Below are 17434 nucleotides of genomic sequence, written 5' to 3' on the forward strand. Positions count from 1 at the left end.
GGGAGTAGGTGACTTCTGACAGCATAAGGTGCTGCTGGCAGGGGAAGCTTGTGTGTTGTTCCTCTCCTCATGGGAATATTATGACTATGTGGATTGGTAGGGTGTCCTCTGAAGGACAAACTGCTGGCAAACAGGACGCTGTCTTTGATGGATCATTGATTTGATGGACTACAGCAAGTCCTAAACGGGGGATGCAGTCAGCAATGCCTGCTTTCAGACAGAAGTTGATTGAATCCTCCTTTCCCTGAGCTGATTCTCACAAGTCTTCTAGTTTCCAGCAGCAGCTGTACAAAAGAGCTTCCACAGCTCCAGACCCTTCTCCTCCTTTCTTCTGTGGAGCTGTACTTCTAGCAAACAACCTTACTACTTTTTTTTTTCTTTACTCCAAACACTTCTACCTTTCACAACCATAAACAACACTAACTCCCCAAGCAATCCTGAAGAACAAAGGCTTTGAAATAAGATTAGATTGCCACAGAGATGTTTATAAAACTTCCCCCCCCCTTTCCTCCTGCTTATGAATTTCACCCCTTGGCAGGCAAGCTGGGGGATTGTTATGTAACAGCTTAGCTACATATAATTAGAGGGCACAAAATCATATATGAAGCAGGCATATTATCCAGCATAGATACTACAAGCTTACCTGAGTTTGAAAAGCATATGGGTGAGTTTGTGGAGGAGAAAAACATTAACGACGAGTGACTGTAAACAGATGGAATGTGAAGATACCATGTCTGGTTGAGAAAGCCCTTCAGCTGTAGATCACAGAGGTCTGTGAGAGTATTGTGGGGAAAGAGCTGCTGTTAGAGACAAAAAAAAACCCCTGGACTAGGATGATCTTTGCTTGATTTGCTGTGGTTAATTTTATGTTCTCAGTTCAGTTCACTGAGTGATGAGCAATGCCTGCCTAACCACAGCAAGGAGCAGGTGAGGACCTCACAGAGCTTTGCAAACTAACCATTCTTTATAGAAATGCTGTTTTTCAAGGCCATTTATTATAAGCAGAACACTGAGGCATAAGGAAGCTAAGTGCAGTAATTACATTTGTTAAGTATGGGTCCTTTCTGTTGGCTGGACCCACTTGATTGTTATTCATACAATGGACTCTTATTTTTGTGTTGTTGAGTTTATCAGTTTCTTTTTTAAAAACGATTAGTGCTTGAGTTGTTTACGCTCACTCTTAACGGTACTTGTTTTCTGTATTTGAAGGTGCTTCTGAAGGCAAACCAACCTCCTCCTTTGGCCTGGATTTCACATTTAAACATATATTTTTTGTAACATTACCTATCTTTTCTGAAATCTGTTGTATTTCACAGTGTTTTGCAGATTATAGTCTTTCCATCTTGCCTAATTTCTGCCCATAAACAGGTCTTAAACTGTTCACAGTGGGGAAGAGGGGAGATAAAACACCTTCTAGCTCTCACTTCTTCATCTTCCTCCATGTAGAAAGGGAAATGTCTAATACTTTATTTATTCCTGAAGCCTTGCCATCAGTGTTCTGCCATTAATCATCACAGAAGATACTTGCCATTGTCTTAGAGGACTTTCCCCTTCTATTTTCTTCATGATGGAGCTCCTAATTTATTTTTTTTTAATAGTCAAAAGCTTTTTTGTCATTTTAACTCTGATAAATGAACCTCTGCTCTTGAACCTCTGTATTAATTCCTTCTCTGAGGTAGAAGAATTTTCCATCTGTGCGCTGATCATCAAACATGTTTATTCCCAATCATACAAATCCTGCAGAACTCACCATTTTGCCATGCCCTCTTCAACAGTTGTTTAATCAGAAGGCTTTCTTTGGCCAAATACACTGGTTGCTGGTCCTTCTCACCCAGAGGGATCGTCAGCAGCAGCGCTGATCCTGCTCAAGGAGTTGCGCAACAGGTCACCCAATCCCCAGGAAAAGTTTCTTCACGGTACCTTGAATTAGTCCTACCCTTTTCACAGCCAGACAGGTTTTGTGACATTCTTACCTCCACAGCCCGATATGGAGGATGCTTTCTGGTTAGAAATATTATTTTTGGCGGTGTTTGCAAAGGGGCCACCATGGCTCCCCTTGCCTCAGACCTTCGTAGTGGTGCACGTCCTGAATTTCTCTTTGCAAACCTGGCCTCAGCCAGCGCCATGTTGTCATACTGTAGCTTGGCCAGTGACTGCTGACCTCTTGTCTTCGGGGATCTCGTGTTTTCGGGGACCTTCTGTGTTTGCTCTTCCCCTGTGTCCCCTTGGTGCCACCGAGGCCAAGGAGGCTCCATCCACCGTATCACACTGGGCCCAGGCCTGGGGGGTGGCCACCTCCCTCACCGGAAGCCATGCGCCTGACAGGGCATGACATCACACCTGCATTGCATCGCTCTGACGTCACTTTCCCCTCCCCAATCTCCTCCCCGGCAGGCGGTGACGTCTGGCTTCCGCCCCGCCTCCCCCACTACCCCTGGGCCTCTCGGGGCGCGGCGCCGGGCCAGTGGCACCCAGAGCCGGCGGCGGGGAGAGGCGGTGGCGGGAGCTCGGTGGGGTCCGGGGGTGAGTGCGGGGCCGGGCCGCGCCGCGGGTCTGTGGGGCCGCCCCGCTTCATTCCACGGCCCGTGACCGAATGAATGAGATGGGGGAGGGGGGAGAGGGGCGGGCGCTGCTCCGTAACGGCCGTAACGGCCGCTCGCCTGAGGGGCGGTGGGCGCTTCCCGCCCTTCATCGCCTCATCTCCGGCAGGGGAACCGGGTCCTGCCCGGGGAGAGAACCGGCTTCTCTCCCCGCCACCCTCCCGGCTACTCCTGGGGCAGCGGCGTGAGGTGCCGCCGCCCGTTTGGGGCCGGGGATGGGAGCAGCATCTTCGGGGGTGTTAAGCCCTTTCTTGGCCCTTTTTCTTCTCACCAGAGACCTGGCGTGGGGCTACAGGTTTTCTTCACGCGTGTAACTTGCGCCAGACTCTCTACCTCATCTGTGGAGGCCGGGTGTAAAGTAGATCTTTCCTTAGCTGCTCCGAGAGCGTCATGCTGCTCAGTAGCTGGTATAATCTGACTTTTTTTTTTTTATTGGTCGCTGAGGTCAGATTTCTAATCGGTCCCCTGGTGTTTAAAGCTGATGTCATTTCTTGGCGGGTTCCACGAGGCGTACGGCGTCGTCCCGCGGTCGTGCGTCACCTCTGTAAAACAAGCCGCGGAGGTTGCGCGCATGTGTGTCAAGGTTATTTTAACTGAGGTTAGCCAACAGCTGCCTGCCAGAGAGAACAGCACAGCCCAGCCACCCCTCTGCCCTGGCACATCCACCATGCGAGGGGACACAGGGAGGGACGCAGGGTCCCCTTGCCCCAGTTTGGGGCTCTCTGAACCAGAGGGAATGCCAACAGAGGACGCGTGATGGCTTTGGTCTTTCCAGCTAGGCAGGCTGCATTAAGCGCTGGTTGAGCCGAGAGTATCCCCTAGCTGTTGCGGCTTGAGCGCTTCCAAATGCGGTGATCCGATGGACTTTCCAGTTGGCAACACTTGGGCGCCAGGGAACAAGGCTTTCTCATGAGACAGGCAAGCTGGCATGTGCTTCATCTTCTGGATGCCCAAGGCGGGCAGTATCTTTCTACTTAAGGTCTTCTTGATACAGTTGGAAAAAGTAGAGGAGCTTTCCAATGCATAAGCCTTTCTTCAGGTCTGAAGCAGAAACTGTGTGTTTTGGAGACAAGTGTGAGTTGAGAACGATAACTTGGGAGTTCAGTGCGTTCATGTAGACCATATGCCCAAGGCTGTTGGTCATTTTGAAAGTACTAGTGGTTGGGAATCTGTGAGATCCTGTGCCCTAAAGACTATTTTAACTTTCTTTGAAAGTAGCAAGGTTTGGATTTCTTTGGTTAGCTCTGTGGAGGAGCATCCTGTGGCATCTCAGCAGCTGTGCAGCTCCCAGAAATGCTGGAGGAGCTTTGGGGTTTGGTTCTGACCTCTCTTCCTTCTTTCCCATTTTCTTTGAAGCTTAGTGTTGTGGGATTTTCCAGACCAAACCCATGAGTTTCTTATCTGTCTTATCACCATAATGTTCTATTAATAACTAATACATAAGAAACTACTAGCTTCTATAAACATGTTTTTGTCTTATATATGAGTAACAGGTGCTTGCTGCTTATATAACACTTTGGAAATCTTGGAAAGGAACAGCAGCTGGCAGTTAACTTGCTAAATGTCATTTTATGAACCTGTTTCTTTCCCCCCTCCCTTTTCCTTCTCCCTGTGCTTTAATCTTCTTAGAAAACTCAGAAATTTCCTGCTATCCGAGAGAGATTACTGCTTTACATTTGAATGTGTGTTTGCTTTATACTAATCCTTTGCACTGCAACCAATTAGTTTAAAACTTGTCCTTCAGAGATGACCCTAGATTGTATGTTTCTGTTAATTAAAGGAGCTGGTCACATAGCTTCAGCGTCTTCTGCCTATCATAAAGTTACAGACATTACAAAATCAAGCAAATGTGAACGAAGTGATATCCCTGGCTGCTGCTGCTCTCATACGCGCACATTTTTTTTTTTTCTTTTTTAAGGTGTGGGACAACTCCTACTTTCTGTCAGGTTTTGATTGGCTTTCAAAAGAGGCAGTGTCCTATAAATTGTCATCTCCATTCTGCTTCTGCTCTATCACCAGCTGAGGGACAGGTGAGTACAGAAGAGGAAAAATTCCAGCATGTATTGCTTAATCCTTGAAATTAGCATTGGTTTGTTAATTGAAATTAGTGGGGTGGGGGAAATAACTTCCATGTTTCAGGATAAAGTTTCCTCATTTTACTTGATCTAGAAAACTAGATCAGTTTGGGTCGATGACTAAAACCAGTGACTCAGAAACTAGTCAGAAGTTAATATGGGGGGGAGGTCTGAAAATATATGTATAATTTTTTTTTTCTCTCCAGTTCCTAATGGTACAGAAATATTCCTCTTTGGGATAGTAAGAAAGAGAAACCAATCAAAAAATTTAAGGGTGGTTTTTTTTTTTTACATCCATTAAATGAATACTTTTTGTGTTCAGAGCTGTTAATAATTCATTGAAGTTATTTAAAATGGGAAACTCTGATCTAGCAGAATGGGCTTTTTGGTCCAAGTTGCTCTTGCAAGTTAATCACTGTGGTGGGACTACCTTTATATCATGGTTGGTTTGGGGAGGTGTTTTTAAGAGGTGTTATTAATTTCTTTATATATCTGTGCACATGCTGGCAACTTCTAGAATTTAATAGCTAGTTACACCATTTCTTTCCCCCCCTCCATATTTGAAACAAAAGTAAATGCATGTCATAGGTGGGATTTTTTGCTTGCAGCTGTGCTGCTTGGTGAGCTGAGGGTTTTTCAGTGTCTGGTATAAAATGTGTTTACTGTTCTTTTGAGTCAGCCTAGACTTGTAAGTAAATTCTCAGTTTAAGCCTGTGTGGTTTCACTCCAGGTGCGTTTGGAGAAACCAGTCCAGTAAGTGGGAAACCAATTCGATCCTAGCATGGCATTTTTAGTAGCAACTAACTGTAGTTTGTACTTTGTTTATAGAGCTCAAAATACAAAATGCCTTTTCAGGTACTTTAAGGGGAAATTTTCTGCAACAGAGACCAGTGAGTCTATCTATCTTAGTGCTATAAGAGCTGTTTATATCCCATTCTGAAACAAGAAGGGATTATCGTGGCTCTTTAAAGAGCTAACACTACCCTTTAATCCTCTTACGTGAGTTTCCTAGGGAGAAACATGTCTTATGAGATTGAATTGTCTGGATACACCTGCCTGCTGCCTTCTTTCCCTACATACCTAACTATTTTTGCTCCTGTTGGCTAATTTCAAGTAAGCTTGACAGGGCCTCAGTCTCAAAAATAGCAAGAATATGTCTGGTTTGTGAAAGTGTACTTCTGGGGGATAGAAATCTCATTAGTGCCTTGGCTGAGCATCAGAGAATGGTGGAGGCTGGAGGGGTCTCTGGAGGTCATCCAGTCCAATCCCCGTGCTCAAGCAGGGCTACCCAGAGCCAGTTGCCCAGGACCACGTCCAGATGGCTTTTGAACATCTCCAAGGATGGAGACTCCACAATTTCCCTGGCAACCTGTGCCAGTGCTCAGTCACCCTCACAGTAAAATAGTGTTTCCTGATGTTCCAAGGGAGCCTCCAGTGTGTCAGTGTGTGCCCATGGCCTCTGGTCCTGGCACTGGGCACCACTGAAAAGAGCCTGGCTCTGTCCTCCTTGCACCCTCCCTTCAGGTATTTATATACACTGATAATATCCCCCAGAGCCTTCTCTTCTCCAGGCTGAACAGTCCTAGCTGTCTCAGCCTTTCCTTTATAATTATACTAATCAATGCTAGAGAATCAAGATAGGAGAACGATGTCATAACCTCTTAGACAGCAATTAGTTACCTCTGAGACTGAGTCCTCAGGAAATGGGGCTTCACTTTCCATGCACAAGGAATAGCTTGTTTGCTCTAGTTTTGTAGGTGGACTTAGGTGTAGGTATATAGGGTTGGTGTATAACAAGGAATTACAAGAGACTTGTGCAAAGCCTGGAGAAGATAGAGCGATTGCTTCTGTAGCACTGTGACAGGACAGATACAGCTTAATAGATCAAGCCTGTAATCAGGGAGACTGATGCCTCTAATGGGTTTGTGGCTGTGAGGTGCAGCAAAGGCTTGGCTAATTCATCAGGATACTAATTGACAATGCTTCTCAAGGCAATAAACAAGTGAGCAGAAAAGTCTAAGGGGGCAAAGATGAATCTCAGAATAAGTCTTTGATCAACTTTAATATGCAAATATGATTTTTAATAATGCTTTTTTTGGGGGAGGGTATCTTATTAGGCATGTGATAGGTAGTTTAGGAAGTTGTCTGTATTTAAATAGCAGGACTCCCTAAGGTATCAGAAAATTCTCAGCCTTGTGTGTTGCCTTAAGTGAAAGGAACACCCACATTAATTACTTGTTTGCTTTTCTATGTGTACTAGAATTGGCAGTGCTGGAATTCATCTGCAGCAATTAGCTGCTGTAATTTCTTCTTGTGGCCTTCCTTTACCATGACTCTCTTTTTTTATAATATATGCAACAAGAACGCATATGAGAAAGGAATTAACAGGGAACTGTCAAGCAAGTTAGTTTAAAATATGTTTTCATCTGCAAACTTATTCATTCTGTCACTTTGGGCAAGAGAGTTAAAAGTTGTCTGAAGGGGGATATGGAAGAATTTAAGTGACTGCACCTTAAGAATTGTGTTTGAAAGAAGTAAACTGGAACCCTAGAAAAGACCAGTTGTGGATGCATGTGGGATTTATTTGGGGTACATTTGTCTCCATTTCTTTCCCTAGTATGAAAGATTTGGAGAGAAAGAAAAACAAACTTGCATGAAGCTCAGGGTAATTTAGGGATATTTTTGCAGTGTGTTACTTTGAGGAAATCATGTCCTTTTTTTTGTGAAGTAATTAGGACTTTTTCATGAGTGAGTCCTGGGTAAATACTGCTTCTCCTTTGTTCGCTTCCTGGCTACTGTCCATCATGCATATTAAGTTTGAGCAAAGCAGTGCTCTTTAAAGAGATTTACTGCTGCCTCTGTTGGCTTAGCTGAATCTTGCTGATGCAATCCTAAGAAGGTTAGCTTATTTGTGACAAAACTTTCACTCAAAAGTATCTATAGTGAAGCTGTGTAATCGTGGCAGCTAAACTTGTTGAATTCTGTATTTATTGTCTTTTATGCTTGAAATCATGGTTTCTAGTGACTTGTAAAAAGGCTTAAACTTGAACTATAATCTCACTGTTCATTTTACTGGACTCTGTGCTGGGGCATTTTCTTGAGCTCACTCTGGTGAATACATTGCCTCTATTCATGTTACTTCACAGGCTGCTTCTGGTAGACGTGGCTCTTAATTGGCATGTCAGCTAGGACTTGGATTGCATCAAACTTCTCTTAAACCCTTCAGAGTTTTCTAAGGAGGCATTTAAAATGTTTAATATGGTGGAGTCATTTGTGACTAATCTTTTTCTCTTGGTCTCGCAGCATATTTGAAGGAGGAAGATGCCAATTGTCAAAAACGTGAGCAGAGCCGTCAGCCAGCTGCTACAGAGCTCTGGTTGTGGATGTGGGATTTCCATCGTGCCCATTCGATGCATTGGAGTCTCACCCCGCCAGGTGGCCTCTGATGCCAGCTTTCACTCGGTTTCTTTTTCTGAGTCTGATCATCCTCGGGTGCTAATTACAGGTCAGCATTCCCATCATAACTGTCTGGCTGCTCCAGCTTCCAGTCAAGTCCCCTGTTCCCCTCCTCCCTCCCTGGTGACCAGAGTGTTGGAAGCAAAAATACTCAAAATATTCTGGAATTGTGATGATCTTCCCCATATAGTGGTAGGATCAGAGTCCCATGTGAACTTTCCTACTATTTTTATTCCAGAAATCTACTAAAACCAGTTCATAGGATTTTTCATGAGAACAATACAAAAGCTTTTTGACTTCCTGAGAAAAATAGTACTCATTTCTGTTGTGATGCCTGTAATAATGGAGATCTGTGTTTTGATATCATTTTTCCTCTGATTTTTGTCTCTTGCGTGTTGCCTTTTAGGTGGTCTTGGTCAGCTTGGAGTGGGACTTGCTAAGCTTCTGAGGTATGCCATGATTCTTTGACTTGCTACTAGTGAGATATTCAAGTTTTAACCATAACTTTTAGAAGCAATAATTTTCAGGAAAGTTGTTTTAAAAAGAATCCTAGGGACGATTGCAGATTCTTTTTTTGCCTGTTGGTTTTGTAAATAAATTTTCACCATCTCTCTATTTTTTTTATTCCTGTGCTTGGTTTAGGTTCACTGACGTACTTTCTGTGTGTACATTGGTCACGATTCCCAAAATAACATAATTTTGTCTAAGAGACTAGCCACTGAGTTCAGTTTGCTTCCAGTTAAATGGAAGTATTCAGAATCTGAATCCTCAGATGGTCAGTTTTCCTTTTCTTTTTTGGTCTAGCCAAATAAGACTGGATTTTAGTGCTCAATAGAGACAGAGGCTGTGATTTTATGCAGGTACTACAAAAAAGAAAAAAAGTGCAAACATCCACTTGAAAAAATACATAGTCCTTTGCTAACTACTCAGCTGTTGGGCTTTGCTACTGCTGTCTTTCATCTCTGAGAATTTCAGTGAAGTAATTTCAGGAATAAGATGCTCTATTTAGTAAAATGCAAACAAAAATAAAGATTAGGATGCAAGATCTTCAAGTTTTTATGATTTGGTGAAAGATGAACTGATGCAGCAAAAGGACTAAATTGAAAATATATTTCTTCTGGCTCTTTGTGTTCCCCTGCCTCACAAACACAGTTACCGTATTTTTTCATGGTATCTTTTCAAGAGATGTAAAATGCTCTGAGAGCTCTCCCTGGTCCATATAGTTGTCCACATCCACACCTACTGAGGTCCAGAGTATCGTTTGCATCTAGACAGTGTTTGTTGCAAAGGATTTGAACTATGATCAAAAGTGAGCAAACTCCCTGTGTTCAACACTGTGTTGCAGTTTGAGTGTTTTCTACCATTTCTATGATATATTTAAAAATCATCTAAACAATGGAAGGGCTGGAATGTACTCCAATGTCATCAAACTTGTTCTCTGAGATAGCCTTGTGCTGATTAGAAAAGTACAAGGCAGAGATTACTCAGTTCTATTTACTTTGTTGATATAAAAGTAGCTGCAGTTAAAGCAAGCCCAGTGGCTTTTTGCTGTCTGCAGGGGAGTAGGTTGTCTCTGTGTGAAATTTTCAGCTAGAGGGTAGGAAGGTCTTCTCAAGATATTTTCATTTTCTAAAAGATTTCTCTATTCTTATGCAGTCTTTCACTGGAACTAGAAGTAGCTTACTAATTTTCTAAGATGCTGTATTGACATTTTTAGACTGTGGTTTGGTTTTGGGGTTTTTTGTTTGTTGTTTTTTTAAGTGCAATAGCTGATTTCATTGTGGAAATTATTGTTCTTCTGATACTGCTCCTGCAAAACAAAATAGCAGCATAGCAACTCATAAATTTTCTCAAAGACTGTGGACTCACTGTACCATGTGGGTATTTTTACACAGGAAACGCTTTGGAAAGAGCAACGTGATCTTGTCTGACATTAGAAAGCCTGCAGATAATGTTTTTTATAGTGGTAAGTGTCTAGGGAAGCATATGGAAAAAAAACTTTACCTCTGATGTTGATAGACTAATTATCAAAGTCTAAACCATAATGGATTAAACTGAAAAAGTTGCTGTTCAAAACTTCTGGATAATGCCTTTCTGCTTTGAAATCTTGCCAAGCCATTGATTTCTTCTGTCTATTATTCCCTTTTTCTAAATAATTTTCTTTGCATTTTTTCATTGTTGCTTTGCCACTTTGTTGACCAGAATAAGTACTTGAGTCCAGTTGAGCTTAGCTGTTGTGCTCCTGCTGTAAAGAGAGATGCATTTATTCTTTTGGAAGGAACAAGTTGGAAATTAAATTTGTGTTTTTGTTTTTCTATGCTCAGGCAATTTTTTATGATAAGATATATGTAGAGTAGGTTTTTTGGATTATTTACATTAGAAACTTGCACAAGCTTTTCTTTGTCATTACTGTTTAGTGATGTATTTAGATATTCAAATATTGTACACTAGATGTTCCTTGTTTTCATGCTGTTGACTGGATTAAAAAAAAAAAAGTTCTTCCATCAGTCTGGTTTTGAGGTAAAGGTAGCTGTTTCCCTTCATTTGTCCTGCTTATTTACTAATTTATTGATCACTACTGTTAGGTGTGCGCTCTTCTGTGCAGTCAAATCTGCAGAGGTACGGTCAAGAAGCAGCAGTTTCATGTAGAACTTTTCTTTACATCCATTCTTTTTGGTATTCAGTTACCTACTGGTTCCCTTTCTTCTAGGTCCTTTTATCTACGCAGATATCTTGGACTACAAGAATTTGCGTGAGATAGTGGTGAATAATCGGATAACTTGGCTGTTCCACTATAGCGCTTTGCTCAGTGCTGTTGGAGAAGCAAATGTCCCTTTGGCCAGAGCTGTAAATATTACCGGTATGTGACAAGGGTTTCAAGTTCATGACTCCTACAGAAGCTTGAGAAAGTGCAGTGTATGTTCTGATAAATCCTGTTGTTTGTTCCAGGTTTACACAATGTTCTGGATATTGCAGCTGAGCATAATTTGAGACTCTTTGTTCCAAGCACTATTGGAGCCTTTGGTCCCACCTCTCCTCGAGATCCAACTCCTGATCTCTGCATTCAGAGACCAAGGACAATCTATGGAGTCTCCAAGGTTCACGCTGAACTCATGGGAGAAGTGAGAATTTTTTTATTTTATTTATTTCATGAAAGTTCTGGGAGAACTTCATTGGTCTTCTAAGATTCCTCACTGCAGTGTTTCCCCACCCCCATTTTTTCCTTCCTTCAGGCTTTAGTACTCAGTAGTAGTCTGAGGCAGCTCTTAAGGACAAATATCTTTTGAGTGTTGTTGGAAAAAGTACAAAACATTGGAAGCTGGCAAGCATCTAACTTTCAATATCGTTTCTTTCCCTGGTTCTTTTGACTTTGGCCTTTCTGCCTCATCTGCCAATATGAATGGCATTGCATAAATGACAGTGTACAAAGTCTTGCGAAAGCGTGCTAGACAATGATGACTTCTGAAAAAAAAAAACAACAGAAAAAAACCCCAACAAAAAATACAAACAAAAAAACACCCAAAAGGCTCTAAAGTCAAAGCCATAGGAGTCTGTACATGCACAACTTCTCTTATGACTGTTAAAAATTACAAAGCCAAAACATTGTTAAAGCTGATATTTTTACATACAGTTTCCTCATGCTTCAAATTTATGAAGGACAGTGGCAGGTGTGAAGACTGTATTAACCTGAAATGTGTCACAAACTTAGGAATTTTCAGTTTCTGAAAGCAAGAGTGAGACCCTGCATTAGAAATCAATCTGTGTCTATTAGTGTGGATGAAAACTAGAAAAGGTCAAGCAGGGAGATGAGCTCCGTGTCAGGGAATGGAGACTGCTCAGTAGTTTCTTTTCTTTCATCCCTGTGATGGGATTGTTACAGAAGGAAGGTTCATCCTGTGGCAGATTTTTCCTGTGGAATCAATGAGTTGTGTGGCTAAGTTGTAGGAGTTGTAAAGCTAAGTTTCTCTCCTCCCTCCATAGTACTACCATTACCGATATGGCCTAGACTTCCGCTGCCTGAGATACCCAGGAATTATATCCGCTGACTCTCAGCCTGGTGGGGGAACAACTGGTAAGTGGCTTGTGCATATTTATCAGTATTGCAAGCATGAACAGCAAAAACATAAGCCAATACAGTAATTTTTAATGTGTTTGTAGAAATTTAATTTGTGTAGAGCATCAGTGTAGAGATGCTATTTCAACAGCATTACAACGTTTTTGTCCATTCCAACCTAGGGCATAATTACGTAGCCTTTACCTTTAAACAGTATTTGAGAGATTTTTAGATAAATTATACTCATTGAGACCGTTTCTTTTAAAAATATTTTAAACTCTGCTGTCTTCCTGCAGTGTGCAAATGCTAGAGTAGCATTGGGATATTTTAGGATGACTTCTTAAGCTCCTGCTGTACAATGTAAATCATATATGGTTCTGCTATAGATTTTAGACAGGAGACTTTGGGGGTGGTCTGAGGATCGTTGACCGTTGTGAAGTGAGCAACGTATTGAGGCAGATGAGTACACACATCCACTGTTCTTTTCTATAGATTATGCTGTCCAGATTTTCCATGATGCCATGAAGACTGGCAAATTTCAATGCAACCTAAAGCCAGACACTCGTCTCCCTATGATGTATATTGATGACTGTCTGAAAGCAACTCTGGAGGTCATGGAGGCCCCCGCAGAGGCACTGAGCATGCGGACATACAACATTAGTGCCATGAGCTTCACTCCTGAAGAGCTGGCGCAAGAGGTGCAGAAGCACATTCCTGAACTCCAGGTGACCTACAACGTGGATGAAGTCAGGCAGGCCATAGGTTAGTATCAGCTTCTTCGGCAGCGGGTAAGAAAAAACATGAAGATTACTATAAGTTAAGGGCAAAACAAAGTTTCTTTCCTTTTTAGGCACTTGCAAATTGCTCCTGTACAGTTTAAGTCTTATGGTTTGAAATTCAGTTCTAGTAGTTCGAATGGCCAGTGATGATGCATCTTAAAGAAATTTTTCTTAAACCTCATGGTCCTTGTTTCTTCTTTCTTTTCACTGCAGCTGACAGCTGGCCAATGAACTTCGATGACAGGAACGCCAGGAGGGATTGGGGTTGGAAACATGATTATGATCTCCCTGAGTTGGTGACTACAATGTTTAGCTTCCTTGGGTCAGACTCCAGGATTGCTCAAGCTAACTGAAATACTTTGTAAGATGTTTCCAGATTTCTACAGAGGACCAGGAAGAAATGGCTAAATTAGTTTATAGTTTTCTGAGTCTTAGAGCATGTCAATTACTAATTTTCGTAAGTAGCAATAGAATTGGGCAGAAACATACTGTAGCCGGAATGTACTGTTAGATAAACAACATCATTTGGTACTGTATCCAAGCACAGTACCAATGAAAAACACAGAATTCCTGAACTTTCACACTTAAGCAGCTAGAAGAAAAAAAAAAAAGTGGGGGGAAAAAAAAAAGGCACTTACTCCTGGCTGATGACTCTCCAATCATTCCTGCTGCCTGCCTCTTCTTTGGCAAACAACATGGGACAATATTGTCAAACCTTGGCATATCCTGCCAAGTTAACAATAGGTTTTTCATTTTCCTGGTGGAGGATGCTAGATTGTAGTAAGATATGATCCTTTCTACTCTTTGCTTACGAAAGAGAGATTAGAAGAGCTACTTCATGTTTCCAAATTGCAGGGGTCGTTGCAATTCTAGTTTGAAATCAAACTTTGGTCAATAGTTCCTATTTATATATATATATATTAGTGCTGTATAAACATACGCTTTTTCTATACATGGGGCATACAAAGTAGCATTATTCTTATAATGCTTATAAATGTGAAGGGGAATAGGACTTGAATTCTCATTATGCTTTAACAAAACAGGGTTTACAAGCTCAGCTTTGTCCTGTTCTTTGAAAGTGCTGCTGCCTTCAGTTTAACCTCGGAGGTAGATCTGAAATCTGAAGAGCTGTTACGTATATGTGAATCTGGGGTGAGGCAATGCCCAGGTATGGGTTTCTTGTTAATTAGCACTACTTTTGGTTATCCCGGTTGTTTGCCATGCTAGCACGATGACATAATGCCTGGAGCAGGTTTTAAAGGTGGGCTGATGATGGAGCCTTATGGTAGAGTCAGGTCAGCCTTTGAAATCTGTTCATATTCACTGCATTTTCCACGTGCACTGTAAGTGTGTTTGTAGATGCTATGTATATGTAACTGTCATACGCTTTTATTCTTTAGAGAGGGATCCAGAAGCTGAAGCCATCTTCTGGCTACAGTTAAGGGCTGTTCTGCTCGTTGAGTTTTATGCACGGGAGGTTCTGGGATTAACAAGGGAGTCTTGCTAGGTGCATGCAAGGAAGATATGTCTATTCAAAAGCTACTTAGGAGACTTTGAGAAATGACAAACTGGAGAGACAGGAAAGCCATTTTAGGTAAAATACCAGTTTCCATGGATGTGCATCTGAGCCATCGGCTACTATAGCTATAGCGTGCCTTGAGAAACAGCATCTGGGAACTTTTGATTTTATTTTTTTTTCAAAGAAAAAATATCTTTCATTTTCAAAATGACTGGAAATTCCCTATATGAAGCCCTCTGTCTTTTTTGTCTTGTATACTCCAATAGCATGTGTAGGTAAACACATTCAAGTAATTTTTTTTTTTTTGCCTACAACTTGTTTGCTATGTTTTCTGTGACCATTCTTTGGCAGTTGTGAGTCTGTTACACTCTCTGTAACCCTGCGCTGTTTCCTCAGTAAGTGGATAACTGACATGACCAGATTTCTGTCTCTGTGAAGGAGTCTACGTGCTGCAGGGAATATGTTTTCTCATGAAAGTAACCTTCAAATGAAGATTCTGTGGTGAAACCCAGTTATTTTAAACATTTGTTAAACTTGTATCTCTTGGTTTTGTATGTATCTTACTGTTTCATCTGTTGGCAAAGTATACCTTTCCCAGGTATTTAAGCTCAAAAACCTCTAAGGTTGTGGCCTGTTATTGAAATATTGATTTTTGTATATTGTTTACATCTCTGAAAAGACAAGTTTTTAAACTTTGGCCGCTATTGTAACTATCACATTGTTCAAGTGTAATATTTGGCCCAATGGGCCAGCAAAGTTGGCCCTCCATTCATACCCTCCCAGGAAAGGCTGGCTCAGGTTTTGTCCTCTGCCCTGCCAAACCAGGATTATCTCCTAGTAAACTGTTAGCTGAGCCGTCAGACGAAGGGCTTAAATAGGAGCTGAAGTGTCTTGTCCATTCCAGTCTCTCATAATTCACACCCTGGGAACTCCTCATTGCCTCTGTTCCATGAGATGTGTAAAATAGAGTTGTTGATGGGTCTCACTCAATTTCTTTACTTATCAAAGTCATGGGCTCTGCTCCCCTCCCCATTGTTCAGAGCTCCAGTTAACGCTAACGAGAGTGAAGAGCAAGAATGTTTGTTCTTCTGAAACACACTGTTCATGGTTGCGATATTGCACAAAAGCTTTGGGTATGGTGTTGCAGTGAAGGTGAAATGCAAACCTATGGCATTTTGAACAGCAGTTTCGTATTTTTTTCCTGCCAAAAGTTGCTGACTTCATTCAGGAGCAGCTTTTTAAGAAACTTTTATTTTGCAAAATCTGAACAGGGAGTTGTTTGGAGGTAGCAAGGTGGTGATAGGGAATGTGATTAGAGATGTCTACATGGTCCGAGTCGTGTTTGAAATTCTGGTTTTCAACCTGTGACCAATGATGCACATGTTGATTTTTTTTCTGTATCTTCTCCATTAACTTCTGTTGTAACTATGTTACAGTATTTTCTGTATTAAACCAATGTCATGTGGTACAAAATGTATAACTTCTGCTACCAGTTTGAAGTTTGACTTCTGGGCAGAGACATTTGAGCATTGTAGCTGTTAAATTGCCTATTCAGGAGAAAAAAAAAAGTTAATATTTTTTCAAATATTGTAAGTTGTAGATGATGCCTACTTTAATAAAATCCTATGCAGATGTACCCTTGTTTTGTCATCCTTTTTTAGAGCATATAAGAGCAGTAATGAAGGATGCCAGTTAGTGCTGAAGCCTTTTCTTCAGCCGCAGAAGTGATGCATGTTTTGGGGCACAGAGAAAGATACAGCCCCCCCAATCTGCTCAGTGACTCTCAAACATCTGTATGTATGTGTAAGTTCCTCCTGATCCTTGCAGTTGTTCTGCGTAGCAGACGGTTGCTCGCAGGCAGATAGAGCGTGGTTGCTCTTTAATCTTCAGTGAGCCACTTGGCAGGTGCATGGGCTGTGCTGGTGGATGGCAGCCATCCAAAAAGTGCTGGGTTTCAAATATTCCTCTGTCACATCTAGATTTCTTAGCCCTTTCTCATGTTGAGCCAGTTGGTCTGTCTTCAGCCATGTTTCCATCTCTCTTTACATCCGTGCAGCTTGGAAATTGCAAGGAAAGAGCAGTGGTGTTCTGAGGGAGGAGCTTTCACAAAACACATGCCAAGAGTTTAAGGCTGTAGGGTCCTTGTTTCTGCTTCTGTGCTGGTCCTGACTCCAGCTGTTGCACAACCAGTGATGTTGGTCATCGGGAGAAGTTTGTGCAGACAAGAGTGAGAATGAGCGTGCTCCTCATAACTTACCGTGGACCCACCCTGCCTTGTTAATTGATGAATAAACACTCCCTTCAGGTTAAACAAGGCCTTTCCCTCCTACGCCTCAAATTTCTAATGATGGGAACTTCTTGTGGCGGAAGCATTCCGCTTGATCGCGATTTAATGACTAATGCAGCCATTGTGTTTCTTGCAGAACGGGTGAGGGTGTCACAGCACTGTGCTCTTTCCAGCTACTTCGCTTTGATAATTAGCTTGACTCGTTTACACATGCTCAGTCTGGCTTCTGTAAGCGCTATAGGTGATGGTGGCTTCATCCACAGCTGCTGCAACTGAGAAGACTGTCATTACCCTTCAGGTCCTCCAGGCCCTGCAGAAACAACTATTCCATTTTTCTCCTTTTCCCTCCACCCTGTTCTTCAAAGACTCAAGAATATTTGACCCTGTAATTGTAATCATGCAGCAAAAACAAGAGCCTCCTAACCTTTTTGCTTTTACTTCTCAGATTTACTTCTTCTCCTTGCTGGTTTGCCTTGGAGTCAGTGATTGGCTTCGTTGTCCTCACTTTGCTTTTCCTGTGTAAGATGGGATGCAGGGAGCTGAAGCAATGCTGACACCATGGTTATCGCTAGGCATGTGCTAAAAAGCTTTAAAGGAAGGAGCTCTGCTCCTTCTCGAGGTGTCAGTGCTGATGGAGCAGGCCTGTTCAGCTTTCCCTAGGTTT

At 42.1% G+C, this 17434-nt stretch overlaps 1 protein-coding gene across 2 annotated transcripts; it reads left to right on the top strand.

Annotated features, from left to right (window-relative positions):
- Positions 1–2457: 2457 nt before the first annotated feature.
- On the top strand, positions 2458–16119 carry LOC129204282 (L-threonine 3-dehydrogenase, mitochondrial). Of its 2 annotated transcripts, none has more exons than XM_054819927.1 (10): positions 2458–2523; positions 4519–4630; positions 7979–8180; positions 8538–8580; positions 10027–10097; positions 10842–10991; positions 11081–11253; positions 12113–12203; positions 12678–12947; positions 13178–16119. In XM_054819927.1, the coding sequence occupies exons 3-10, from the start codon at positions 7997–7999 to the stop codon at positions 13315–13317; spliced, it is 1122 nt and encodes a 373-aa protein (XP_054675902.1). In that variant the 5' UTR covers positions 2458–2523; positions 4519–4630; positions 7979–7996; the 3' UTR covers positions 13318–16119. The 2 variants fall into 2 exon arrangements, with proteins under 2 accessions (XP_054675902.1, XP_054675903.1); XM_054819928.1 differs by lacking the exon at positions 2458–2523 and adding an exon at positions 3259–3674.
- Positions 16120–17434: the final 1315 nt, after the last annotated feature.

Source organism: Grus americana, chromosome 3, assembly GCF_028858705.1.
Source record: "Grus americana isolate bGruAme1 chromosome 3, bGruAme1.mat, whole genome shotgun sequence".
NCBI lineage: Eukaryota > Metazoa > Chordata > Aves > Gruiformes > Gruidae > Grus > Grus americana.